Source organism: Tachypleus tridentatus, chromosome 13 (genome assembly GCF_004210375.1).
Source record: "Tachypleus tridentatus isolate NWPU-2018 chromosome 13, ASM421037v1, whole genome shotgun sequence".
NCBI classification, from domain to species: domain Eukaryota; kingdom Metazoa; phylum Arthropoda; class Merostomata; order Xiphosura; family Limulidae; genus Tachypleus; species Tachypleus tridentatus.
The window spans coordinates 109,181,445-109,208,683 of record NC_134837.1 but is presented as its reverse complement, the minus strand read 5'-3'; the positions used below and the strand labels follow the sequence as shown (position 1 = coordinate 109,208,683).

Below are 27,239 nucleotides of genomic sequence, written 5' to 3'. Positions count from 1 at the left end.
TAAAAATTTAAAGTGTTTTTATTTGTAGTTATTTACTAGATGATGTTTAATATTTAGAAATATTGGAATAGTTTTCTTGAAAAATTGGGACAATTCTGTAATCAACCAGTGTACAGAACCTCTTAAACTAAACAGACTTAAATCATTACATGGATTATTGTTTTAATTTATATAAATTAATTATTGATAAATAGTAATTAAGTTGTATTGTAACTTGTTACCATATAATTCTTATTAGTGTTTAAAGAGTAGGTTTAATGGTTTAAATATCAGCATTCTGATAAAGGTTTATTTTTATTTTTGCTTGCTTATAATTGTAACAGATAAAGGATACAATAGTAATGTACTACTGTATTTCTTAATGTTATTTTAAAGTGTTGATTAAGTTAATTTTATGACAAGGTATAAATATTGGTTCATTAACTTTTCCAACCTCTGCCAGTACATGGCCTTAAAAGTGCTTGTGTGACAAGTTTGTTTAATGGAATTTATTAGTAAGTATAAGTACAATAAGATTAACAGTGGAAATCTAACATTGGTGACAATATGTTTTTGTGTCAAGGCTGCCAAATGACAAGTTATAAGTACAATAACTTGTGATGCAAACCTTCTGCTTGGATATGTTAAGCCAAGAAAATTTTGATTATCTTTTTTTTTTTTTATCATTGTTTATGATGAACTTATCCATATATAAGTAAAGGTGTAATAAATGGCCTGTTCTCAAAAGTTGTGTAATATGAGCATGCATGTAATATTTTAAATTCTGACTCTAAATGTTGAAATTGTTTTAATTCATCTAGTTTAAATGTTTTAAATTAAAGGCATATATGTATGTTGCTAAATGTATTTTAATTATATGTATATTTTTTTTTCCAAATAGTGGCAAGTAGGTCTGAATCAGTTTGGCAGTTTGGAAGCAACCATAAAACAAACTAAAGAACAGAGTTCATCTGCAGAAAGTTATCCATCTATTCATCAAGTGGTATTTGATGTTAATAAAAGGAAACTTTCAGGTGTGTATAGACCATTATTCTTTTATTGGTGTTTGTCTACAGTTACAACTACCTCTTTCTGTTCTCCACAACACAGAGAGTGTATTAAGCTTGTTTTCAAATAAAAGGAAAAGTGAAATTTTGGTGTAATTAAACTTAATGTAATCATCTTTGTCATCTTGTGAGAAGCCAAGGTTGACTTATTTGTTATGGTTTGAAGTGTATTTATTGCTCTTGAAGGGCAAAAAAAATTGGCTGTGGAATTGACTTTTTGTAGAGTTATAAATAAAGTTTTTTGTTGTAGTGATTATGATTTTTATATTCTAACTTCTTGTTTTAAAAAGTAAAGTATGGATACAAGTATGTGTAGGAAAGAGATATTTTTTATTATCCCAGGAAATAATTTGTTCAAAGTGCAAACACGGGTGGAGGTGATACAATTTTGTAGATTTTAATGATTTCCAGACTTTTAATCAAATCATGGTCAGTTTTTAAAATTCAAGCAAGTAGTGTTACTTGTTAATGTCTGTTTTTTTCAATGAGTACTTGAATCTTTAACTACTGAGATATTCTAAATCAAAGTATAGGTAGTTTATCAACTTTGTCTAATTAATTTCTCTTTATTGTTGTTGTTTATAATTGAAAAAAAACTATTCACCTTTATTTAACATAACACTAGTCTCGTATTAAAAAAAAAAAAAGAGTATTCTCAGAAAAGGGTGATCCATATACTTTCAGGTGGTTTTGTTCCAATCGGCTCAAAGCAAAGAGTAGATTTCATGTTTGGTCGTCATATTCAGCAGATTAGGGAAAATTTTAAAAAGTATCCTGGGTTATCAGAAGTAAGAGTTGTGTAAGTATAATAAATAAAATATGAACTAAATAGTTATTAAGGTAAAGATTACATGAAACTTGTTATAAAAAGGCTCTATCTGAATGATTTGTGTGCATTAACTTGAAAAAAATGCCATTTTAAAGTAAAAAGCAGCAAGGTTTAATCTTTTATAGTATACACATTCTCTTTATTTTTATTATGTGTGCTATCATAATGCAAAGAAAATGGCTCTAAATGTGAAAATTAATAGGCTTGTTTTGGAGTCAACTTTAACTTTCCTGAATGGCAGATTACATATTTTAATACCAACACATTATCAAGAACATTAGCTTTAAGACAGTCAGAAGGAGCTCAAATAAGAATCTTCAGAAAATCCGTTAATATAACAAGTGAAGCAGATTGTATTTACATTTTATCATTGTATAAGATATCAAAAATATCCCATTGATATAGTATAGCTACCTGTTTTCACTATAATTTATAAAAACCATCTTCTTCCTTCTAATGAGCCAGCCTTACCTCCCACCACTACAATAACTTTTAAACTATTTTATGTGGTATCTGTTAAAATGTTTTCTGAAAATTTGGATACATCAAATCCAGACTTGTTACCTCTTTAAAAATTATCAAAAGATTTTCCCCCAATGAAACTGTGCTGAACACTGAACAGAGTTTTAAATGACTTTGTACATCTTTTTTTTAACACTAATGCAAGACAAATTGGGGCCTAAAATTATTGGAACAATTTTTGTCAATTCCCTTGAAAATGAGGAGTAATATTATCTAATTAGCAGTAGGAAATTCTATAAATGATGTAGAATACTCATTAAGAGATAGTTAGATAAAGTATGTCAAGTAAAAATAATAGCAACTAGCTCATATAATCACCTCTTAGCCTCTTTCACAGCTGTTGGGGATGTGTTATCTGTCTCAGGAGCTTTATTATTCTATAAACTTCCCACCTCTTCTTTTTCTTTTAAAGAACAGAAGTAATATAATAAATTTGCTTCAGGATAAAGAATGTTGCCTAAAATTTCGTCATTAGATACTGAAAAAGGTTAGTTTAAAAACCAATCTATCTCTTAATCATCAGATATAAACCTTCTTATATGATTCATCAAAGTCCCTATTCCCATGCTAACATTTTGTTACATTTAAATGAAATCCTTTCTGTTAAGTATTACAACTTCCACCATCATTTTCTGTTTTGTATGCTTTTTCAATTTTCCATTGAACTATTTGTCTTGATCTATCATTATGGCTTTCAATATAAACTCTGTATATTTATAATGCCTTTCTTTAATTTTATCCTTTATACCTTTTGTAAACCAACCTGATTTGTGTTTACTTACACTTGCCCCTTATAAAATAAAAAAATTGTATCTTGAATATTTAAGTTTTCCAGATTTGATCAGTTTCTCTTAAATTGACTTCTCATCAATTCAGAATATGATTTTTGAAAAGTTGCAACTAAAATATCATTATTAATAATTATGAATTTATTAACTGTGGATTCTTTATCACTCTTAACATCCTCTTCTGTATATAAACCTTTTTTTTGGATTTGTATCATTCCTGAAGAAGACAGATCAATGATCTGTTGAAACATATAGTATGGATTAGAAGTTGTCATTATGCTTACAAGTTGTGGTGTCTTGTGTGTGTAAGCCCCTTTATTTGACCCCTGGGTATACAATATTAAATGATTGCTAATACACATAATGAAAACAGTATTGTAGATCATGAAACCTATATGTGAAAACTCTCTCCACCAGCTCCCTTGATGGGAAGTCTGTGTTAGCTCATCAAGCTTCTGGTGAACAAGATTTTACCCAGGAAATAAAACCATCCTCCAGTCTCGTGCAGACTACCAGTCGTTCAGGTTTAAGTCGGTCCACTGGAATAATTGATAGACTGAGAATGGATTTTGCTTCTCTAGTACTCTAACTTAGAGGATTTTCAGCAACTTGTCTGAATGTTTAGTTACATGCAACCACTCATACCTTCTCAGGAACTTAAGCTTTCATGCTTTATATATATTTGTAAATAGAGTTTGTATTATAGTAACTATCATGTGTATCAAATTTTTCTGTGTGATGTCTGATACAGACTTATAATGGTGATCAAGGAATAATAACTTCTATCAGAAATATCTTTAGTGATCTTGTGTATAGAGAACTTTAATGATTAAATCCAACTATTATTGTGTACATACTTAGAAATAATTTAGAGTATTTAAATTATATTTATTATATAAGACTACGTTTGAGGTTTGAGAGACATAATCAGTTGTAGATAAGTGCTAGTACCACTGTGCATTTACCTTTCCATTGACCCTTATGAAATGTAAGTTTTGTATTTGTACCCTGCCATTTTATAACTTTTTTTTTTAATCTGTTATAGTATGCCCTATTTTTTTGGAAAAGTGGCAGTCACGACAAATTCATTGTACTAGTTCCAATCTTCTTTATTCATAAAGACATGAAATTGTATTACATAAAGTAAAAGTTACCCAAAATGTCAAGATGAATCAACTGTTGCTATTTACAAAGAAAAACAAATTTTTTTGCTACAGGAAGTACTTGTGAAATAACTCAGAATTAACTATCAAAAGGCCAAATGTTTTTGTAACTGCTGGCTTTAATCCAGTAGCTATACCAAGTACAAATTTTTACCTTTTTACCATTTTGTAATTATTCTAACCATCCTCATCCTTAAATTTATAAATTCAAGGTAGTTCAGCTTAATAATTATTAATTATTGTGTGAGAATGATAGTTTTTCAACTTTTAAATTTCATATTAATGTTTCACAGCAATAATATTTGTCAAGTTTCTTCATTTGAATACCACAAATGTTGCTGTATGAGCTATACATTTAGTTTATAAACCAAAACATATAGTTTTAAAACCAACTGTTCATAAATTTTGTACCAGTGAAAAATGCAATGTATCTTACACACACTTTTTGACAGAAAATAAAACTTATGCCCACTTTTACCATGAATGTTAGTCAGAAATAAAGTGATAGTAAACTTTCAATTGTTATCGTATTACTTCTATAAATACGATGAACTGGATGCTGCTATGATGACTTGAACTTCACACTAACATAGTAAGGTTGGAGGCTGAAACAAGTCTTCACTGTGTCACTAGAAAAGAATGATTATCACATTAATTAACTTGTAGATAAAGGCAATATCTATTGAGTCAAGTTAGGTGTAAAAACTGATAAAGTAGTAATGCTCACCTTCCTGGTCACTGCTACTTCTTTCCTCCAGTTTCATTTCCAATTGTTGAAGCTTACTATTTGGGTAAAGAATTAAGAGAAAAGTATTGAAATGAATATATGTTTTTACATAAACATTTTAGGCTGCATGATACACAAAACACAATCAGTTTATTATCGAGCCTACAAGATGTTAAAAAAAAGTAAATATTACATTTCAACTGCACTTTATTGAGGGTTGGCTTATTGCATTCTGACTTAAACTATGCTTAACAATTACAGCTGTAGCTTCATACATAATTCTACATCTTGTTGCTTTAACTCTATTTTAAGAGGTCAAAGGAAATCATTGCATTTGTAGACTTGTATTGAACTATTTATGAAAGTATGTTGGTAAGTTTGGTAACAAATTGTAGGCCATACATTAGTATTATATATTAGAAATTCATTTATTCTGTGTCCCATGGTATGCTGAATGCAGCTATGGTTCAAATTAGATGTGTGTGAGTTGTTAAAAGTGTGGAGTTGTTTACAATTAGAAACTCAAATTACTGATATTGACAAGCTGGAATATAAAATAAGAACCACGCATCTATTTGTGATATATTTTCTGAATCATCCATAGTGGCCCTGTCCCCACCACCTTTTTTGGTCTATGAAGTGCATATAATCAATCAGAAGCTGAAAATGTTTCTACTTGAAAACCTTCCTTTTAAGTGTAAAATCAAAGTGGAATGGTGAGAGAAAATGGAGCTCGAAATATCTAAGTTCAAATATGTCTTAGTTATCAATAAGTCTCAAACTATAGTGAAATTCTATGGTATTGATGGGTTTTTTTTATTTCAAAGTACATATATAAAACTTTAATATTTTGTCTTACATCATCCAAGTACCAGATTATGTCAAGTAGAATAGATCAGTTTTCTATACTTCTTTACCTACTGTTCTGTGTTTTAAAAACTTATTTGTAAATAGTAATACATATGTAAAATATTTTACAAAGTACAGGTCTACTAGAACAGCACTTCTCAACTGAATGAATGGTTCACGAAAACAGAATTTGATGAATGAGCATTATCAATTATACAACAAATACATCAGTAAAAAATTAGATATTTTTATTGTAGTTTGATAAGTATATTTAAATCATAATAAAGAATTTTCCATTTTAATTTAGTATGGGGGGGAAGTGAGCTGTTGTGAAAAACTTATATAGAGGTGAATGATACTGGAAAAGGTTGAGAGCACTGGACTAGAACAAAGTAAAGACCAGTTTTATACTACTGGATATGATACCATGATTGCAACTTCTATAGTATCAGTCAGACACAGTTGAAAGGTCAATAAAATAATAAATATAGATGCATAATGTTGTGAAATTTAGGCTATTTAGAGTAAAGATTTCTGGTTTCATGTTATAACTTGTAAATTATGCTTTTGTTGTTTTTTTAATTCCAGAATGAATATTTTTATGGTAGTTAATCAACAAAACCATACACAAATAAAAAAAAAGTTTGATAATTATATTTTGAAGTTAAAGATTTTGCATGTTGAATTAGACAAATTTCAGATGCATTTTTAATCTTGAAAGCAAAATTACTCTGCATGTTGAATAGTTATCATCCACAAAGAAAAACATAATGAGCAAATCACTAATTAAAATGTAATAAAAAATATGATATTGTACACAAACTATCTTCATAATGTTTAATGAAAATCTGCAAACTTTCATGAAGATATGTGTAGTCTATTAAAAGATATTTTTCATACTATAAGTAGTATATAGTAACAAGATCAGTCCCTGGAACCGAACCCAGAGTGAAAGAGTTGAATAAAGCATCTAAATTACCATTTCTCCTATACCAATGTAACTGTTTGCACATGTGTAGCACTTACAGCAAAACAATAAATTCAGGTTAACTTTCATAACTAATTCGAATTAGCAACCTATTGTTTTTTTATCCAAATGCTAACATAGATTTGGTGATATAGTATTATACTAACAAGTTCAACACCTTAGAACCCCAACTATTAATGGTACAAGTTTTCTATGGATATAGTAATTATATTTTTATTTATTATTACAGTAAGATAATTTGAGGCACTCCCACTCAGCAAAAACCCCTCCAGACCTTGAAAAAAAAAAAAAGTTTTTCAAACAAATGAGGAAGATCTTTACACCTACATGTATCAAAAATTTTAACCGACATGTATCAACAAAAATATACCAACTGGACTATTTTAAAAATGCAACATAATTATTATATTATATACAGGAAGAAAATCTTAAACAATTTGGTGATTACCTTTCTTCTTCCTTTAGAACTTGAGACAGCCAGTTAGATTTGGCCTGCAGTTTATTAAATACTTCTGCTTGCTGTGACTATATACACAGAACAAAAAAAAAAGTATGGATGATAAAAGAGTTCAAACTGAAAATAACAAACCCAGTATACTATTTTGCTAGTTAATTATTAGGTTACTTCATATTTTCTTTTCATTTTGAAATTCTTCCACCAAAACAATGTTTAAACTTTATACAACAGGACTAATATGTGGTTCTCCAAAACCACATATTTTATTAAGTTTACCATAAGTTTAACCATAAGTTCGTATTATAGAAGCAGTGAATAAAAACAAAGAATGAAATGAAAGTTTATCAAAAAGCCCTTCACTAAAGGAGTGATATTTTTACATCCACATAAACCCAGTAGTGAGATTCTTCTCAACGTTCAGCCTTCCTACTAGCACAATTGTATTTAAAATGGAAATTGCAGGTCAAAATGTTTTGGGGGTAATTTTGAATAGATTAAGAATTTTCCCAAGCAACACAGTTTCCAGATCTAAATCTTGTAGCTTAAAGTTTTTTGAATTCTTTAACTGACAAAAAATCTTGTGTACATAAATAAAATATTAAATGTGTTTCACAAAGTTTGTTCCTTGACATCCATTCTCTGGTTGAAAAGGCTAAAACTCCCAAAGTTTTACAAATTCGAACTTCACCAAAGCAAGACAAAAATGTAAGCACTCTTTCATTAGTGCAAACTTTAGTTTTAGCTGATTTCAAAATCATAAATCTCACAAGATAAACTAAGTTCTCTATTACAATGTAACACCATTCACACACACGTTTAACATGGAATATTCCCATAAACATATTATTAAATAAGATAATTATAAATACTTAAAAATAACCAAAACATAAGATAAAATATTATTCATAAAAAAAAATGTACACATACTTCCTGGTACCTTGCAGAAAAATATGATAACATTGAAGAAAATTCATGTTAATGATTTCCAAAGACAAGAATTAATAGTTCTTTCCCAGGACTTGAAACAAAGTTTTTTTAGCTAATAATTGTTTGTCAGTTAAATTTTGATTTCATATTTTTAATTAACTATCAAATCTTAGTTATATTTTATGACAGAAATCACATTTCCAAACAAGAAATGAACCACCACTTGAATACATTGTTTTTAATTGCTCTTTCATATTTAAAGAATCCCACTGAACGATGTGCAGCAAACTACTGGAAAAGGCTTATTGCTTAATTATGTAGTGACTTTTCCCATATATTTTGTCTAAATATTCATAATCAACAAGAAAAAAGTTTTCATTGGCTAAACACTAAAATCTGCTGGTTTTCTTCCAACTAGCCATAGCTACAGCTAATTTTAAGCCCTGGTGCTACATGGTGCAAATACACGTTAAATCTTTTTTATTTGAAATGGAATACTTTACCAAAACTGTGTCAACTTTGTAATAATCCACTGTTGCAACAGGTGCCTTCACTAATTTCATTACTGATTCAATTCTAATGAAAAACAGAAAAATATTGTCAAACATGTTATTAATCAACCACAAATTGTACTGCATAAAGTTGTAAGTTACTACTTATTATAATTCTTTAATAAATAAAAGCAACTTCTAAATGTTTGTTATTTTGTAAACTTTACTTGAAAATAAAATATTTAATATTTACCTTTTTTGTAGCAAAGCCATAACTTCCATTGTATTTGACTGAGTTGTTCTCTCTTTTTCAAGCAGCATGCTGTTACAAAATTGAATAAAATAAAACACTTGTACAAAAAATCTCTTGAATGAACTTAACATAAAAATATCTAAATTCATAAATTGTGCATATACACTGACAGAACTTTTTGTTAATTCACCAAACTAGGTTTCATTAAGAATATGTAACTTTTATTACATACATAGAAAGAATTGAAAACACTTGACATTTTTTTAAAAGTGGAAAAATTTTTTTGAAAAAATTAAGTATATCTTACTCAGAAATCTTTCTCACTACCCATACTTATTAATTCATATCAGTCTGTTTCCTTCACAACTCAAGATCAAAGAATTCTGGCCATCACTTTGTGTAATTTACACACACAGAGAGGCATCGAAACACAATCAAGGATTTATGAATAACACTTATCCCCCCCCTAGCTGCCTTTTCCTGATTTAATTTCTAGTTGAACAAGGGATGACACTACACTAATCATTGCTTTTTCTTCTAATTTATTTGGTCAGAATTGTGATTATTATTTATTTCACTTGTAATACATACTGTATAATAAAGTGGAAAATATCAAGAATATGAACAACTATGATGGTAATAAAATTAACCTTTGTTTTACACTGTAATGGAGCAGCTAAATCTTGCTTGTTGCTGGATGATAATGAAAAAATAAAATTGCCATATATATGCATAAAAAGTTAAATTAATATTACAAACAAATGAACAAGATGGTCAAGCATAATATGCTCTTCAAAAAAAGAAACGCAAAAGGCAAAATATGAGACAAATTGTTAAGTTTATTCCGGGTAGTTCGGTATGACGTGTGAAACTTTGCATATTCACCGCTGAACATCCAAAGTCTGCAAAGGCGAAGTCCACGCTCACTAGTTGAAGTTTAACATCAGTAACGAGTATGTCCCCCGTGAGCATCAATAACTGCTTGGCATCTCCTGCCCATGGAAGCGATGAGATGACGAATCACATCCTGTGGAATGGCTGTCCACTCAGCCTGCAAACCTGCTGCAAGCTGAGGTAGAGTCTGCGGTTTAGGTTGTCGCTGTCGCAGACGTAGGTCCAACTCGTCCCAAAGATGTTTGATGGGGTTTAAATCTGGTGATCTGGAGGGCCAGGGAAGAATGTTGATGTTGTGGTATCTTAAGAAGACAATGGTGAGTCTGGCTGTGTGAGGACGGGCGTTGTCATGTTGAAAAACGTCGTTGATGTTCACCATGATGGGTTGCACATGGGGCCTAGAATCTCGTATACGGTTGCGTACGGTCTGATCGGAAATCCTACGCAGCCCTGGTATGGTTGAGGCAGTAGACGTTGCAGTGGTGGTCCTATCCCAAAGGTGACGTAACCGGATGTTGCGATCTTGTGCGGGTGTGGTCACACGAGGTCTGACAGATCGTGGACGGTCACGAGTTGATCCATGTTGTTGGTGACAATTCCATAGCTTTGTGATGGTGCTTGGGTGGTCATTCACAGCTCTGGCAACATCTGATCGAGATTCGCCTGCTTCCAAGCGACCAATGGCGTTGTGCTTCAGTCAGTCTTAGCGTAACTGTATTGAGTGTCGGTGGCTTAACACTGAGCTATAGAAACCGAGAACCCGTCACTTTTATAGGGATTTTGCACATGTTGCACTTGCAGAACATGCAGGTCTCTCAAACAAATTTATTGGACATGCATGTGTTTTGGCGAAAAATCCGATGTTTTCCGTTTTCAAAATGCACAACTTTTATTGTCATTTTGGTCTGACAATCAGTGCCTTAACACGTGTAACATCATGTTACACACTCTGAGCTTGTAACGTTATTACATATATTTCTCTTTAAAATAACAAAAATATCCCTTTTGCGTTTCTTGTTTTGAACAGTATATTAAACGTATGATAAGCATGGCCAAATAAATCTTTTTTTCTCATTAAGAGTTAAACTAGTCTTCCCCCATATCTCAAATTCTTCTAAAACTATTAGGAAAATTGAAACAGTTTAAAACTTTTCATTTTTCTACTTCACGAAACTTCTAATAATATTTTTTCACGTACAACATATACTTGATGTGTCTGATAACTGCTTGATAAAGATACAGTAATATTATGATTAGTCTGCAATATAGTAAGTAGGAGAAAAGACTCCTAAACCCTCAAAGAAACAATGCCAATCGTGATTGTGTTTATTGTAAAAGATTATTTCTTTGATTACTTAATGATATCTGTCATATACTTTAAACAGCAGTGGTTTTTGAAAAAGAATATTTCCTCATCCTTAACTAGGAGAATAATTTTTTACTGATTTAAAAGAAAACAAGACTGAAAAAGGTTGTAAAGCAAAACAAAAGTCAATCGGTGCCAAATGACCAATTCTTTAATCTGTAGTCATCTCCAACTGCATCATGTGAAGAAAACTGTCATGTGTCAACCAAAACCACTTGAATGCAAACTGGGAAATATGGCTTGTACAGTGTTTAGAATACAAATTATGGTCAACTATTGACTAGAAGTATATAACAGAGAGTTAATACATTATATATCACAACAATTTTAAAAATACATTCAGCAAGTTGCATGACAACCATATCCAATATAAACTGGTTGTGTAATGTCATGCATTACAACTATATTTTGACACTGTTCAGCTTTTCATAGCCAGTGTGATGCTACCAAAAGTTTTCATTTGGGCAAAGTATGTAACAGCCCTCTCCTATATAACATGTATATACTTAGATGATAAATGTGTGTTAAGATAAGGGATTTAAAATTTCCAAGACAGGGATATTTCTTGTACTTAATGACAATGAAAAGACAAAGGAATATGGATCAGTCTTGTACACCAGGACCACCCAAAAATACATACATGTAATAAGCTGGACTCCAACCATGGTAAGCAAAGTGTAATGTTTTGTTACAGGTGAAAAAAAAAAAAATATAGAAGTTAGTGGTACAAACCATTCACATATCCATGAAACAAAGGCAGCATGAGTTAATTCCATGATGTATCCAGTGAAGGAAGACTAACTGCATAAAACTGTATGAATGGTACCTAGCTGAGGAAAAATGGCAGTAGTAACACTTAACATAACATGTGTATTTTGATAACTATATCAAACCTTGTGCTATTCTTTACTAGTCATTGGTTATAAACACTTTTCCAAAAGTGGAACATGGTATTTCCTGAACCTTTGTCAAGAGGATTCATGACAACTGATGAGACACTATACCAAGGGTATGTTACAGATCAGGAGAAGAAAGTGGACAAAAGTGTCAAGGTGAACTTTGCTTAGTATTAATGCTCATGTTCTGGAACCTTTGCACCACACAGAAGTTATAACTTTCCTATACTGAAAATGTATTTCCAATAGGTACTTCCCTCCTTTAACCAAACTTATTCTCATTCAGTGCTACCCTCTATATGCAAATTTTTCGTGTATTCATGCCACAAGCCTTCTGCTCCCCCATATTGCAATTGAAAGATTCTCACATGTCTCTTATGCAAATAATCATGCATAACTTTCCACCAATAGGAAAAAATGACTTGCTCATGTGACTTTTTCTATACTCCTTTACCGAACCATCACTCTGAAGTTTGATAGATGACATAAGCACTGAGGAGGAAAGGTTAAAGGTATGAGTCGAGATAAGAACCTATCAGAAATAAATTATCAGTATACAAAAATTATAACATCCGATACAGTACTTATTCTTCCTCACAAAATTAGCTAGAATCCCACAAAGATTAGGAGGAGGAACCAGTGCAAAGTAATGATGGAAGTACACTTCAAAAGCATCCGAGGGATACCTCTGGAAATGAGAGAGTTAAATCCAAAAATAAGATGAAGGGAACAGCACCACTTCTGCCCCACTGTGAAATGTGGGGAAGATAAAGGCAGTAAAGAAGAGGAGCATATCTAAGTGGGAGAACCACACAAGATAAATACAATTCTATCCCATGATAAAAAAAAACTGATAAAACAAATTTACCCTCAAGTGTAGAGTAACTAGGGTGTGACAAACTGTACTAGGTAAGTCAGCTATATCCCAAACCAATGCTGCTGTTAACTGACATCTGCATGGGGGTAGGATGAGGATCATACCATCTTCAGCATAAACTCAAGAGACAGAGATTGAGAATCATTCTCTTTCCCAGGTATGTCACAAGAATTAGCACTGAACTATTGATCCAGGAACCAAACATTCAGAATCAAAAGGATGTCTACTGCATGCAATCAAACCCTCCCACCAGGAACTGACAGGAACCATCCAAAAGAACCATAACAATTTCATTTTATTCTTCTGTGACCCATGACACAGATGGAGGATATCAGGAGAGGAAGACAGACAAACCACAATGTGTGATGATTTATGTTGATTGGTTCTACTCTGAATCCAAAACCCAGCCACAGAGTATTGATATTCTTAAGGGGTAGGAGGAGGGCTCCTAGTCAAAGAGGTGAACTGCATTTTTTTTTAAATTGTATATCACAAACAGGAGGACATTATATCATCTACACCCACATAAAGCTACTGCCATACTCTGCACTGAATGGCTATATCTTTGTGTTGAATTTGTTCAGGAGGACGTTTTAGTGGTCAACCACCCCAGTGACTTGGAACTTGAAAGTGGTAAGGACTTCGATACACCACTAGAAGAAAGGAGAGTGAAAAGGTGATGGAGAGCCCAGAGGGACATCATCACCTAAGACAGTGCATTGGGTGACCACAAAACCTATTTTGAAAAGCAGACCATACTGAGCTATTCACTACAGGCATGGCTTCTGCTTTACCCATGCAAGCCATGGGTTGCATGATACAGAATGCTTATGTTCATGAAGCAAAATATCACAAGGTTATTAACTCACAAACAATCTTGTAAAACATCCTATCTCAATGGTAAGCATTGAAAAGCCATGGAATATAAAGTGCAAGTTAACAAGGCTGTATAGTGCAGACTTCATGGTTAAAGAATACCTAGTCAGGCACCACTTGCCACAGAACAGGATCCATATAATTATGAATGAAGAAAAAGCCCCTGAAAATAAAAGAAAGTATGAATAAAACTTACCAGTCAAAGCCTGAAGAACAGCTACAGGCAAAATATGAAAACCCAATGACAGATATAATGAAAACACACAAAACATATTGGGCATGGTCCACATGCCTGATTGTAGAATGTTCTCCAGTGGATGGCAAAACCAAAAATGGAAGGAAAAGGTGAGGTGTCTAATCTGATGATAAGAAATTCCAGAAGGGATAAAGGCAATGAGGGATAAGACACTTAAATCAAAAGTCAGACCCAATTAGAAATATTTGAAGGTGAAAAATCATGAAAAAAGGACTGCCAATGGATAAAGAGCCAGTAACATGTAAATGGAAAGAAGACAAATGGGCAGTATAACAAGGAAAGTTTCTTACCACACACAGAAGCCTATTCAGATCTGGTCATGGATAAAGATGATAAACAGGAAGGAAAGAAAACAGATAAAAAGGAGGAGCTCCCTTCCCAAGCTGCCAAGGTATTTGGGAGGAAAAAACAATCTATATAGGGGAGAAGATAGGTACAGTGATAAGGTGTATGTGAAATGTCAATAGCAAACAAATTCAACATCTACAGGCTAATATGAGAAAGAAATGTGTTTTAAGAGAAAAATGAAACATAAGTAAAGTGATTCAAATGGAGATAAAGTAAGGTAGTGCAGAACCGTATTAATCAAGTGAAAAATTCAACCACCTGAGCCACAATAGACTGCTCAGTGTGAAGTTGCAGAGTTGTATACTAACTGTGGAACATCTTCCAATTTTGCTGATACATCTCTATGGAAGAAAGACATACAGAACCAACTAAAAGGAAAGTAACTTGAGGAGAGAAACCAGACCCCTTTCACCAAGGAATTGGATACAAGCCAGGTATGAAAATGTAGGGCACAAAATGTGGGATGGTGACTGAGGTTGACAAAGGAAGGAGTGAGGGAAACAACAAAAGAAGCACAAGAGGTGAGAGTAATAAGTAATCATGGACACATGGCTAAGTTGGTTAATAAGAAGCAATCAGAAGGACCAACAAGATGTGGAATGGATAAAACAGATAACCCAATATGGAATCAGATAGGGAGATAAACATAACAATATTTGTGGAAGCATTCTTGACTAAAGGCATTGACTGCCAAAACCACAGGATGAAAGGCTAACAACCAAAAGTGAGGTAAATTTATGACTGAAGCTCATAGTAAATGTATCCACTTGAAGAGAACTCCAGTGATTACAAAGCTCCCTGGAAAACAAGGGCCATTTCATTGGATATTCTGGTCAGGACAGGAAAGATGAATAGTTATGAGATTGAAAGTACCTGGCACATGAGACAAATGTGTTGTGTGTGGGCCCCATATAAGAAATCCAACATTTGATAAAACAGATCCCTCAACTAGATGCCCCATAGTGGTTGATATGTACCAATACCATAGAATTGTTTGATTAAACCATCACCAGACAATGTCAGGTGAGAAAAAGGAAATTATTCAGTGTCTGACGTACAGCTAGTAGTTTGAGAACATTGATATGCAAAGCACCTTCATTGACAGACTAATAGCTTGAATCTTCCTGGTGGTTGACCAATGCACTCCAGCTCTGCAAGGATGCATCCATAAAAAGATGTAGATCTGGATGCAGGGAAGGAAATGGTACACTAACTGATGTATGTACCTTGTCTAATATGGGACTCTTTAACTAAAACAAATATGTAACAATATTGGTAAGGGTAGATTGTTATTGGACCACTGCCACCTGTTGCTCTAGCACTTCCATGATTGTGTCAAAAACATATCACACTAAACAACTGGAGCCTTATATACAGTCATGTGAAAATGTTAGGACACCCTATGAAAGCCTGTGTATTTTTGTAACATTTTTGGATATATAGATACTTAATCTCAATTTCAACAATACTGAGAGATTATAAGGATATAACTAAACAATTAAAACTGAAAAGACCTTTCTGTAAATGTATTTCTACAAAAATGCATATTCTAACTGAGGAAAAAATTAGGACATCCCCACATTTATTCCCATTTAAAATGGCTCAACTCACACACAGGTGTATCACACCAGGTGCACATGACTAGAAGATCGTTACTCAGCATTTTGAATGAGGCTTGCCCTATTTAAACCTCAGTCATGTAGTTTGGTGTGCTCCTGACTGTTGAAGTGAGTGTGAGCACCATGGTGAGAGCAAAAGAGCTGTCTGAGGCCTTCAAAAAAAAAAAATGGAGCAGCTTATGAGTCTGGTGAGGGATTTAAAAAGATTCCAAAAGATTTTGAAATCAACCATTCCACTGTCTGGAAAATAGTCAACAAGTGGAGGGCTTTCAAAACAATTGCCAACATGCCAAGGTCTGGTCGTCCAAGCAAGTTCACCCCAAAAGCAGACTGCAAGATGCTAAAAGAGGTCTCCATACACCCTAACATGTCACCACGGGACCTACAGCAGGATTTGGCTACTGTTGATGTGGAAGTGCATGCCTCTACAATCAGAAAGAGACTGCACAAGTTTAACTTGCATGGGAGGTGTGCAAGGAGGAAACCTTTGCTCTCTGAGAGAAACATCAAGGCCAGACTGAAGTTTGCCAGAGAGAATGTAGACAAAGACCAGGACTTCTGGAATAATGTTCTTTGGACAGATGAGTCCAAAATTGAATTATTTGGACACCAGAACAGAGGACATGTTTGGCATAAACCAAATACAGCATTCCAGGAAACGAACCTCATAGCAGCTGTGAAGCATGGAGATGGAAGTGTCATGGTTTGGGGCTGCTTTCCTGCAGCAGGACCTGGACAGCTCACAATCACAGAATACACCATGAATTCTACCATGTATCAGAGGGTGCTTGAGGATCATGTGAGACCATCTGTAAGAAAAGTAAAGCTGAAGCAGACCTGGACCCTGCAACACAACAATGACCCAAAACATACCAGTAAATCCACCAAGGACTGGCTGAAAACTAAGAAATGGAGAATCCTGGAATGGCTGAGTCAAAACCCAGATCTTAATCCCATTGAGATGCTGTGGGGTGACTTGAAACAGGTTGTAATGCAAGAAACCCCTCAAACATCTCACAGCTGAAAGAATTCTGCATTGAGGAGTGGGGCAAACTTTCTTCAGACCAATGTCAGAGACTGGTAGATGGCAACAAGTGTCTCACTGCAGTTATTTCAGCCAAAGGGAGTAGGGTATCCTAACTTTTTCTTCAGTTAAAATATGCATTTTTATAGAATTACATGTACAGAAGATCTTAAGTCTTTTTTCAGTTTTAATTGTTTAGTTATATTCCTACAATCTCTCAGTATTGTTGAAATTGAGATTAAATATCTATATGTCCAAAAATGTTACAAAAATACACAGACTTTCATAGGGTGTCCTGACTTTTCATATGACTGTAAATCCTGAAGATAAGTCAATAGACATGAGCCAAAATCACATCATGATCTAAAAGTTTCCTACAACAGAGATAAGTGGTGTGGAGAAGATAATATAAAAAAGTCATAAGAGTAAGACACAGGAAAGAACACTGGGCCTGGGTCAGAATGACAGGTGAATCAGCAATATGGAACCTAACAACTGTTGGTCCAAAAATGTACAGTCAGCATGATGGTATGAAAGCATGAAATATGAAGTTTTCAGGAAAAAAGTCTCGACTCATACCTCTTTATTAACAATTGTATAACTCAGCAGCTATAGAAAGAAATGGAGATGCATGCTGTTCGATATGAAGACATACCATTCAAGTCACTAATACGCAGAACTTATGAATTTCTTTGTGATTAGACTAATGAAAATATAACTACCAGGAAACTATTATCTTCATACCCTAGATGGATATGTAAAACAAGAAAGAGAAGTAATATCCTTAAGACATACCACTTCTTATGGCAACACATTTATAGTGGAAGCTATGCTGCTGGGTTATTATTAAGATGAACAATAATAAAATAGAGCATGACAAGATGTGGTAATACAGATGTGGTAAGTATAGTCTGATAAGTCACATCTTTTCCATTCTGACAGCATAGTAAAAACAATCCAGCATTCTAATATTTTTCAAAATTGACTTGAAGAACATAATGACTTTTAATCGTTTTCCTTGGTTGGCACAGTCCTGTGTAGACCTCTTGGTACAAACTACATGGCAAATCCAATGAAAAGTGGGCTACAGCCTAACATGACATCTAGTATTTTGTGATATTTATACCATGCTGAGTCCATATTATTATCATAATAAAAGATATTTAACCTCATATCAGGTAGGTTTCATGAAAAAGGTAGTCACTGCATTTTATGTTTTACGTAGTAATCATACTTACAAAATTATTTGTAGCTAGTTAACTAAATAGTTTTGTGTAATGCAAAATGTTGCTTTCATCTTATTTAACAAACATTGTTATTGCTTACACATTTTACCAGATATTTACAAACAAAAATGTTTAGCAAAATTTGTAAAAATACATTTTTAATCTTTGTATTGCTTAAAATATAATATTTTATATCAATTATAATCACAATTATGTCAAGATAAGTGCTTAAAAGCATTCTGGGCAAACACATCTATAAACTGGATTAGGCATTTTCATTTGGAAAAAAATCCAAAGAAAGAAAAACCAACAAGAACCCAAAAATATTTATGCTGAAAAGTAATAGATATACCTAACTGAAAAAGTAATGATATCTTTCATATATCTGAATGTTGATTCTTTCAGTGGTGCCCATTTCTGAAATTTTGACTTGGGTACTGTATATGTACAATAATCCTTTTCCTCTTCATGTTTGACACTTGTTGACGCTTTCTTTGGTTTAATTTTTACTATTAATTTCTTTTTTCTATTTCCTTTTCTGCTTTGTCCTCTCTGTGATGATCCTGAATTTGTTTTGTTAGATTTGGGCCTTCCCATTGTGCATGGTACCTGTTTAAATAAAATAATGGAACAATATCAAAAATTAGTATTATTAGGCAGTTACTGTCTATAGTTAACAATATGGGTTACAAGTTTCAGAAGTTACCATAAATGAGATTTAACATTTTCCAAAACAGAAAATATACTTCCAATACAGACTTCCCTCTACTAACAAAAAGCTTTTCTCAGTTTACACTTAGGATTAATCTTGATACTCACATTTACCTTTACACTTGTTGAAGTATCTGAATATTAATACGCAAATGATTATGCAGCAACATTCCACAAATAGGACTGTGACACTACCTCCTATAGTAACAAACATCCTTTATAATCTTGCATTATCAATTGCTTCTCAATTGGCTGTCTTTCTGTACAGAAGTGTTTTTCACTCATATTTTACTTTATTTTTTCATGCATTTCATATTATTTTCTGAATCAATTGTTATTTAACATTTTGTTAATTCTGATGGAGAATTATCAATTATATTTTTTCTTTTCCCTTTTCTCTTCTGATTCAGTTCAGAAAGTTTTGCAATCTCTATTGCAGGTGGTTACAACAACTGCTGTTCCTGCATTGGATTTCCTACCCACATACACAGGGTAAGAAACATGGTCATTAATACATGTAGTGACAAGTTATGGTACATCAGGAATTGTTAAATTTTATGCAACATTCAGAACAAACTGAGAATTTTCCTATTATACCTGCTCAATATTTGACTCACAGTAGGAAGGAGGGTGTTTCAGCCAAAGGGGCAAATTGCAGTATATGGTAGAGTGCTACAGTGAACAGCTGGCAGCATCTGGAATTGTATATCAGGTCTATGTTAGGAAAGGCATAACACCACCTACACTAACAGAATGCTATCATCCTACTCTCAACTGAGTGGAACTGTTCACTCTCAGAAGAACAAACCTCAAATAAGATGAATAAACCCAAAATACAATAAAGATGATCCAGGTACACACAGTTAATTAGAAAAAATAAATGTAACAACCTCTTTGCTAATGATGATGGAACAGAATGATAAAGGTTTGTTTTGCAGTGTAAGACTAGAGGGAAGGCAGCTAGTCATCATCACCCACTGCCAACTCTTGGGCTACTCTTTTACCAATGAATATTGGGATTGACCATAACATTATAATACCCCCACGGCCGAAAGGGTAAGCATGTATAGTGTGACGAGGATTCAAACTTGCAACCCTCATATTGCGAGTCAAGTACCTAAACCACCTGGCCACTCTGGGTCTATATTTATGGAGTATAAACCATCATAATGTATAAAATCCATTTACCAGCCATCCATAGAAATACTGAAAATTTGAAGCAGCAATGTCCAGCAGTTTTATCATAATCACCAAAACTGTGAAGAATGTGTTATCATTTTTGCCACATGAAATAAAAACTGTTTTTATAGATAGAGAAGAGTATAAAAATATACATTTCCAATTATTTATTTATAGAATTAATTATATTAAAAAAATAGGTGGCAAAAGTAAAGCCACATCATCACAGGTCAAGAGCCATTTCACCACATGTGGAGAGTGGTGATTGTGTTGGATACTGTGAAACTAAAGAGTGAACAGTCCCATTCTATGGAAAGAAGTTAATGATTTCAGGAAAGGGAACTCACCAAAATGTTCATCATACCTGTAATGTGACAAGATACTGGGAAGTAAGCATGCTGAAATAATGTTTGTTTTTGAATTTCATGCAAAGCTACACAAGGGCTATTTGCCATCCCTAATTTTGCAGTGTATGACTAGAGGGAAGGCAGGTAGTCATCACCACCCACTGCCAACTCTTAGGCTATTCTTTTACCAATGAATAGTGAGATTGACTGTCACATTATAATACCCACACAGCTGAAAGGATGAGCATGTTTGGTGTGATGGGGATTTTAACCTGCAACCCTCAGATTACGAGTCGAGTGCCTTAACCACTTGACCTTGCCAGGCCTCTGAAATAATGAACCTATGGTCTAACACCACTGGAAAGCAATATTCTGTGGAAGGTATAGCATGTGAGAGTGACCCAAGTAACTAATTTTATGAAGTAAAGCTCTCATCCCCAAAATAGAAAGTCTTTCACTGGAAAGTTCTATAGGTGAGGTTGAAGAATCTCTTGAAATGTACTGGTCTAAAACCTCAGATGAGCCAAATACTGAGTTAATATTAACTGAGATTTGGTGATGTGACACCTACAAGATGTAGCAGTCTAAGTGGCTAAACAGAATGTGTGATAGAGACTGAATGGATGGCAGATTACAAAGCCAATCACCCATATAAAAATGGAAATCATTGTTTAGAGAATTAAGATGATTGGTTAAGGCAAGGATGGCAATAAACTGATATGCTACATCCCAATGGTCAAAACATAGAAAGAAGCAAGATTACAGATCAACTAAGATATGAAGTTAAGTATTTTTTGAAATTCAATGTTTGCATCAAAATAACTTTATTAAGACTTCATAGTTTCCACTTTTAAATGGCAGATCTCCAAAAAATGAATGAGATCAGACATTTCTATTTCTAGTCTAATTTAAAATTACTAAAACACAGGAGTAAAAACCTGAAAACATAGAGAACACTTCTGATAGCTCCTTTCTGTAAGAGATCCAGGACTTTCTGATCAAAATTTGTAGGTAAAGTAGCATGGCAAATATACAGGGTGAGAAAAAAAAAAGTAGAATAAAAGACTATACTAAAGAATGTGTTGAATCCAACTATTCTGAAGCCAAGTTCTCACTGGTGAACAAATGATCTTAGACAACCACCTAACAGTCCAGATATAAGAGTACAGCTGTAACTGAAGGTCACTGATCAGTTTGAATAGAACAACCCTGCTTGATTTTATACTTAGCAAATTGATTGTAATAAAAGGAACAAGTAGAAGCAGTGGGCAAAGAAGAATGAGAAACAGAAAAACAAAGTAAAACAGGAGGGCTATACCATTACCTACTACTGTTATCTTAATGAGGAACAAAAATTAAAAAGAAAAAGGGAGAGAAAAACTAAAGCCCACAATCCAAATACCTGTATAATGTGGAAAACAGAAGGATTCAAAAACTGAATCATATATAACATGAGCATCTTAAGATGCAACAGAAATCAGTTCAAGATTTAAAATACTTGGGAAAAAAAGTGTAAAAAGACCAGCAGAAGCTTCTTCAGGTTTAGGAATAGCAGGCAAATACCTTCTCCATCAAAGAAGACAAAAATGCCCAAGAAAAAGATAAGACCTGATCAACAACACAAATTAAAGGGAGATGTCTCACAAACTGAGTGTCCACATGATCAGGAAATCTGACTGGAACACTAACAAATAATTCAGCATTAAAGTCCCTAGTAGACTGATTAATAACACCTGAAGTAGTTTATGAGAAAGAGGCCTTCAAACAATTTCAAAAAGTTGTAGAAAGAATGTTCTGTACAAACTGAAATGTTAGCAGCAAGTTTAACATCATTCAGAATATACAAAGAAAACCAACACTAGTATGACATTTACAGCACAACCATTAACAAGAAAAATCTGGCTTTTGGTAAAAAAGCTGAGTTTATGTACTTCCCTTGGCACTTGTGCAATACTTCTCATAGAAGGTGGAAGAGATAACTTTATTATATTAATCTATCACTGTATGATATCAGTTTTGCAACAACCAACAGAGCACTACCTCAATAGCTTGACATTACCATCACCCTGCCAAGGTATTTCTTTTTTCAGTCAAACTACTGAGTTGGTTACAATCTACATTACACAAAATATCCAAATTGTCGTAATTCAAATACTTTACTTTGCACTTAAAAAAAGTTATTTGAGAAATATCTGTCAAACTAACAAATTGATACAAGTCATTCTGTAACACCTCAACATCCTCAGTACAGTTAGAAATACCTAAGAGTTTAATGTCATTGACAAACTTTACTAATTATGCCTCTATGAGTAATGTCGTCATAATTTTTATTGTAATAATGGTTTCTTTTTTTTAAGCAGGATCTTTTGTATTATTCAGTAACAAATCACACAAAATATGTCCACATAATAAAAAAAGCCTTTTTTCTTTGACTACAAATCGTACAACTTAACATGGTTTCAAAAACTAGTGCCTGACTTCATAGATAATTAAATGTTAAGTAGTCACTTACTAGAAACCTTTCTCATATATGTGTATATGTATTTATAGTACTTTGTTGAAACACAAATTCAATATTCATTAAACTGGAGTAAAAGACAAACACTTCGAAATTTACCGACTCAATTAAAAACAAAACACCAGACACTCTTCATCTGACATCATAACTCCCTCTGGCAAAACAACAGATGTCTAAATTTAAAAATATAACCTACAACACTACTTATCCTTGAATTGTGAAGTCCCTTGAACAAGACTATTACATACAAGAAAAGTGACAAACACAATTAAAATTTTCCTTGTTAACAGCAAATAAACTTTTAGCATTTGATAATATTAAAGAATTACAACATTAATTTAAAATCACATTGTGTGAAACAAAAATTTCGATTAACAAAGTAAAATATTCTTTCTTTCCTTATTAACTATTCATAATTTGTCTAACCATCCAATATTTTTTCTTTTCTGTGATTTATGTTACAAAAATGAATGGCCTTTTGCCATTTACCAACTTTTTTCCATATGGTCATTGGAGAAGTTCCCTTCAGGTATATACTCAAAGGAATCCATCAATGGCTTCATCCCTTAAGGTACTCTTATTATAAGTAGTCTCAATTGGAACATCAGGTTCTTCATTGAGTTGAATTACCATTGGTAAAACTATCCTCTGAAACTTACCATTAACTGCTCTGTCATTCATGTATTTTCCAATATGATTATAGTGGATTACTTTAGACTTAGACCACCTATCTTTCTTGATTCTATAAGTTACATCACTGATTTTTTTTACTAGAACATAAGGTTCTCATCAACCTACATATCACTAATTTGATATAGTTTGTACAGCTATACCATATCAGTCACTACTAAGAAATCGGTCTTATCAACATTTATATCAGAAATACTTTTCACCTTATCGCTGGTTTAGGCTTACCTTGGGTAAAGTCAATGTATGACACCTATGACATGAGTGAAGAAGACTGAATGGTGCTTTCAATTCCTTTTGTAAATAAGTGTTGCTGCTTTGATTAATAACACCATGCAACAACATTTTTACTCTTTCTTGTTCCTGGGCAGAAAGTGTTATTTCCCAATTGCTTATGCCTAAAGTAAATGGAAAAGACATATTTTTCTCTTCAAACTTTGCTTTTATGACCTGGGTAATGAAATTTTCAAATTTATCTATTTTCCAGAACATTACAAGTAGATTCATTGCTGAGTAGCTGATACAGAAGTTTCTCAAACTTACAAGAATTTTCAAGAATGTTCTAGAATATTCTAGAAGTCTCAAAGCTGTGCTGCTCCATAACAGGAACAAGTATCCATCTCTTCCTCTGGCTCATTCAATGCACCTCAAAGAGGAATACAACAGTGTCAAGACCTTGCTAGAAGCCTTGAAGTATGATGAGTATGGCTAGGAGGTTATCAGAGACTTCAAAATAATGGCATTCCTGATGGGTCTCCAAGGAGGCTTTATCAAGTTTCCCTGTTATCTTAGCCTTTGGGACAGCAGGGACACCACAGCACACTACAACAGGAAGAACTAGACACAATGGACTGAGTTCTCTGTGGAGAGGCACAATGTCAAGCGTGAGCAACTAGTGGACCTCCAGAAGGTGCTGTTCTCACCATTGCACATAAAATTGGGTCTTATGAAACAATTTGTCACAGCTCTTGATAAGGAGCCTGCAGCCTTCAAGTACCTTCAAAGGTACTTCAAAGGTCAAAGTTGGTGTCTTCACGGATCACAAATAAAGAAGATCCTGGAGTGTACAGAATTCTTCAAGAAGCTCAGTAGAAATAGAAGTTTGGATGCAGTCTTACAACTTACTATAATACATTAGAAAGTTAAAAAGTCTTGCACTTTTATTGGTTAGCTCAAACATTTTTTAAAACAAATTTAGGCTCAACTTGCGAAGCTTCTTCTACAGCATGATATAATGTTCCTAAGAATAAGAAGCAAGATTTTTAAACTTACAGCAACATCTTGTCTTTCAATGTTTTCCGATACAGAATTGTCCATTCAGCTACATCATGTTTCTATTACCTAAAATTTCATGTTTTTCACAAGTATCATGATACACAGAATTTTCAGTCACTTCACATTATGGCAAATGGTTCAAAATAGATTAGACAATATTGGAATTCTCTTGCATGTATCTTAGCTTATAACAGACTTAATACTACTGGATATTCCTGCTGCTATAACAAATTCCAGGATTTAACTGGAAGTGCTTAAGGATGTAATAAAATGTAATATCGGTTAGCTCATAATATTTATAATTTGTAGTGCAAATATAAAAAGCCACACTTTAACATTCTGCAGAGAATGCTTCATTTCTCCAAAAACATATTAAATGTCTTGATAAATGAACCAAATCAGGAAGATAAACTTTCAGCATTCATTGATATAAAGTAAGGTAGTTGGTCTATGAAAACTCTGAAAAGGTTTACTGGAGCATGAGTGTCATGGTGAACAACGAGGGGTGGGTAAAGAGAGCAATTTAAATTGCTGGTAATATTCTATTCATTTATAGTCTGTTTGTTGCAAAACGAAAATGTTAAATTTTGTTCTACTCGCACAATGTTTAATCCAAAAAACAACAACTGTGATTTAGATTTAAGTTATACAACTTACGAGTTAAAAATCACAGAAATATATATTATACATTTATAACCATATCTGGAATTTGAAATTTGGCCTAAAACTAGTAGATGTTTCAACTGTAGTTCAACAAATCGCCCGTCTGTCCGAGAATGTATATCAATGCCATAAAATCATAACTAATGTCAGTCACACTATAGTCTATAAATATAATCTGCACGCTGTTTAAAACGTATTATCTGCTCAATTCATTCTCTATATTATTTATTTATTTATTTAGAAATTAAAAGTAAATTATAAATACCTTTCAATATTCAGATTATATGCAATTTACAACAGTCCATTCAAACTACTTCACTGTATTTAACGTTTACCCCACAAGTCTGTTGTAATACAAACTGATTTACGCACAAATGTTAACAGCGCCCTCTCAATATAGTGTCTTATAACTATCTTATATTAATACAAGTTATATATATACTGCTGGCCAAAATGTTAAGGCAATTGAACATAAAGAAAAAAATATACATTTTGCATTGCCAGACTCAACCACTTATTTGAGTAGAGCTTCGAAAGATGAAAATAAGAAAAGAGAAAATAAAAGTAAAAAACTTTTTTAGCATTTAATATGGAAAATGTGAACACTATGAAATTAGTTTGAATACTAGCTGGTCAAAAGTTTAAGACCATACCAAAAAGAAGTCCTAAACAGGGTACAAAATGCCGAACAGGAGGTCTCAGTAGTGAGTTGCACGGCCGTCAGTGCGAATAACTTCAAAAATTCGCTTTGGCATGGTCGATATAAGTGTTTACAGAAGTCTGGCTGGAATGTTACTCCAAGTGGTGAAGATTGCTTCACAAAGATCATGCACTGTTTGGAATTGTTGCCCATTTTTATAAACTTCCCTTTCCATCCACCCCAAAACATTTTCAATGGGGTTCAGTTCCGGCGAACACGCTGGATGGTCCAAAAGAATCACGTTATTCGCCATGAAAAAGTCCTTTGTCCTACGGGCATTGTGGATTTCAGCGTTGTCCTGCTGAAAGATCCAGCCATTTCCAAACAAGCGAGGGCCTTCAGTCAATAAGAATGCTCTCTTCAACATGCCAATGTAGCCAGCTGCTGTTTGACGCCCCTGTAAACCTGAAGCTCCATTGTTTCATGGAAGGAGAAAGCACCCTAAATCATGATGGAACCTTTTCCACTGTATCGTGTAGAAAATGTCTCCAGTGGGATATTCTTATTGTGCCAGTAACGTTGGAAGCCATCTGGACCATCCAGGTTAAATTTTTTCTCATCAGAGAACAAAACATTCTTCCACTTTTCTACGTCTCATGTTTGGTGCTTCTCAGCAAAGTTTAACTGAGCTGTTTCGTGGTGTGGAAGGAGGCGTGGCCTTCAAAGACGTTTACGGTTTTTAAAGCCTTTTTTCTCGTAGATGCATTCTTGAGTTGCATTCTGCGTCCGTAAGGGCC

The 27,239-nt window shown here is 33.4% G+C and overlaps 2 protein-coding genes across 6 annotated transcripts in view; one reads left to right on the top strand and one right to left on the bottom strand.

The window, feature by feature from the left end:
• Positions 1-4,867, top strand: part of LOC143240881 (uncharacterized) — a 55,231-nt gene extending 50,364 nt beyond the window's left edge. For all 5 annotated transcript variants that reach the window (XM_076484102.1, XM_076484104.1, XM_076484103.1 and 2 more), the window contains 3 exons: positions 881-1,013; positions 1,731-1,845; positions 3,603-4,867. In XM_076484102.1, coding sequence (XP_076340217.1) covers positions 881-1,013; positions 1,731-1,845; positions 3,603-3,774 — 420 coding nt within the window. In that variant the 3' untranslated portion in view covers positions 3,775-4,867. The remainder of the gene's footprint in view (positions 1-880; positions 1,014-1,730; positions 1,846-3,602) is intronic.
• On the bottom strand, positions 4,270-26,194 carry LOC143240883 (uncharacterized). Its single transcript, XM_076484106.1, has 7 exons — positions 26,068-26,194; positions 18,775-19,031; positions 9,041-9,109; positions 8,800-8,872; positions 7,361-7,437; positions 5,076-5,131; positions 4,270-4,977 (listed from the first exon to the last, which is right to left on the bottom strand). The coding sequence occupies exons 2-7, from the start codon at positions 19,017-19,019 to the stop codon at positions 4,967-4,969; spliced, it is 531 nt and encodes a 176-aa protein (XP_076340221.1). The 5' UTR covers positions 19,020-19,031; positions 26,068-26,194; the 3' UTR covers positions 4,270-4,966.
• Between the last annotated feature and the right edge of the window lie 1,045 nt (positions 26,195-27,239).

Bases quoted from the DNA above. Each gene is read 5' to 3' on its own strand.
- LOC143240883 (XM_076484106.1), bottom strand. From the start codon at position 19,019: ATGGGAAGGCCCAAATCTAACAAAACAAATTCAGGATCATCACAGAGA. The intron at 7,438-8,799 runs GTAAAGTATTCC...CTGTGTATATAG, and splicing joins ACAAAGTTGACACAGTTTTG to TCACAGCAAGCAGAAGTATT. The intron at 5,132-7,360 runs GTAATCACCAAA...TTACCCAAATAG, and splicing joins GTTCTAAAGGAAGAAGAAAG to TAAGCTTCAACAATTGGAAA.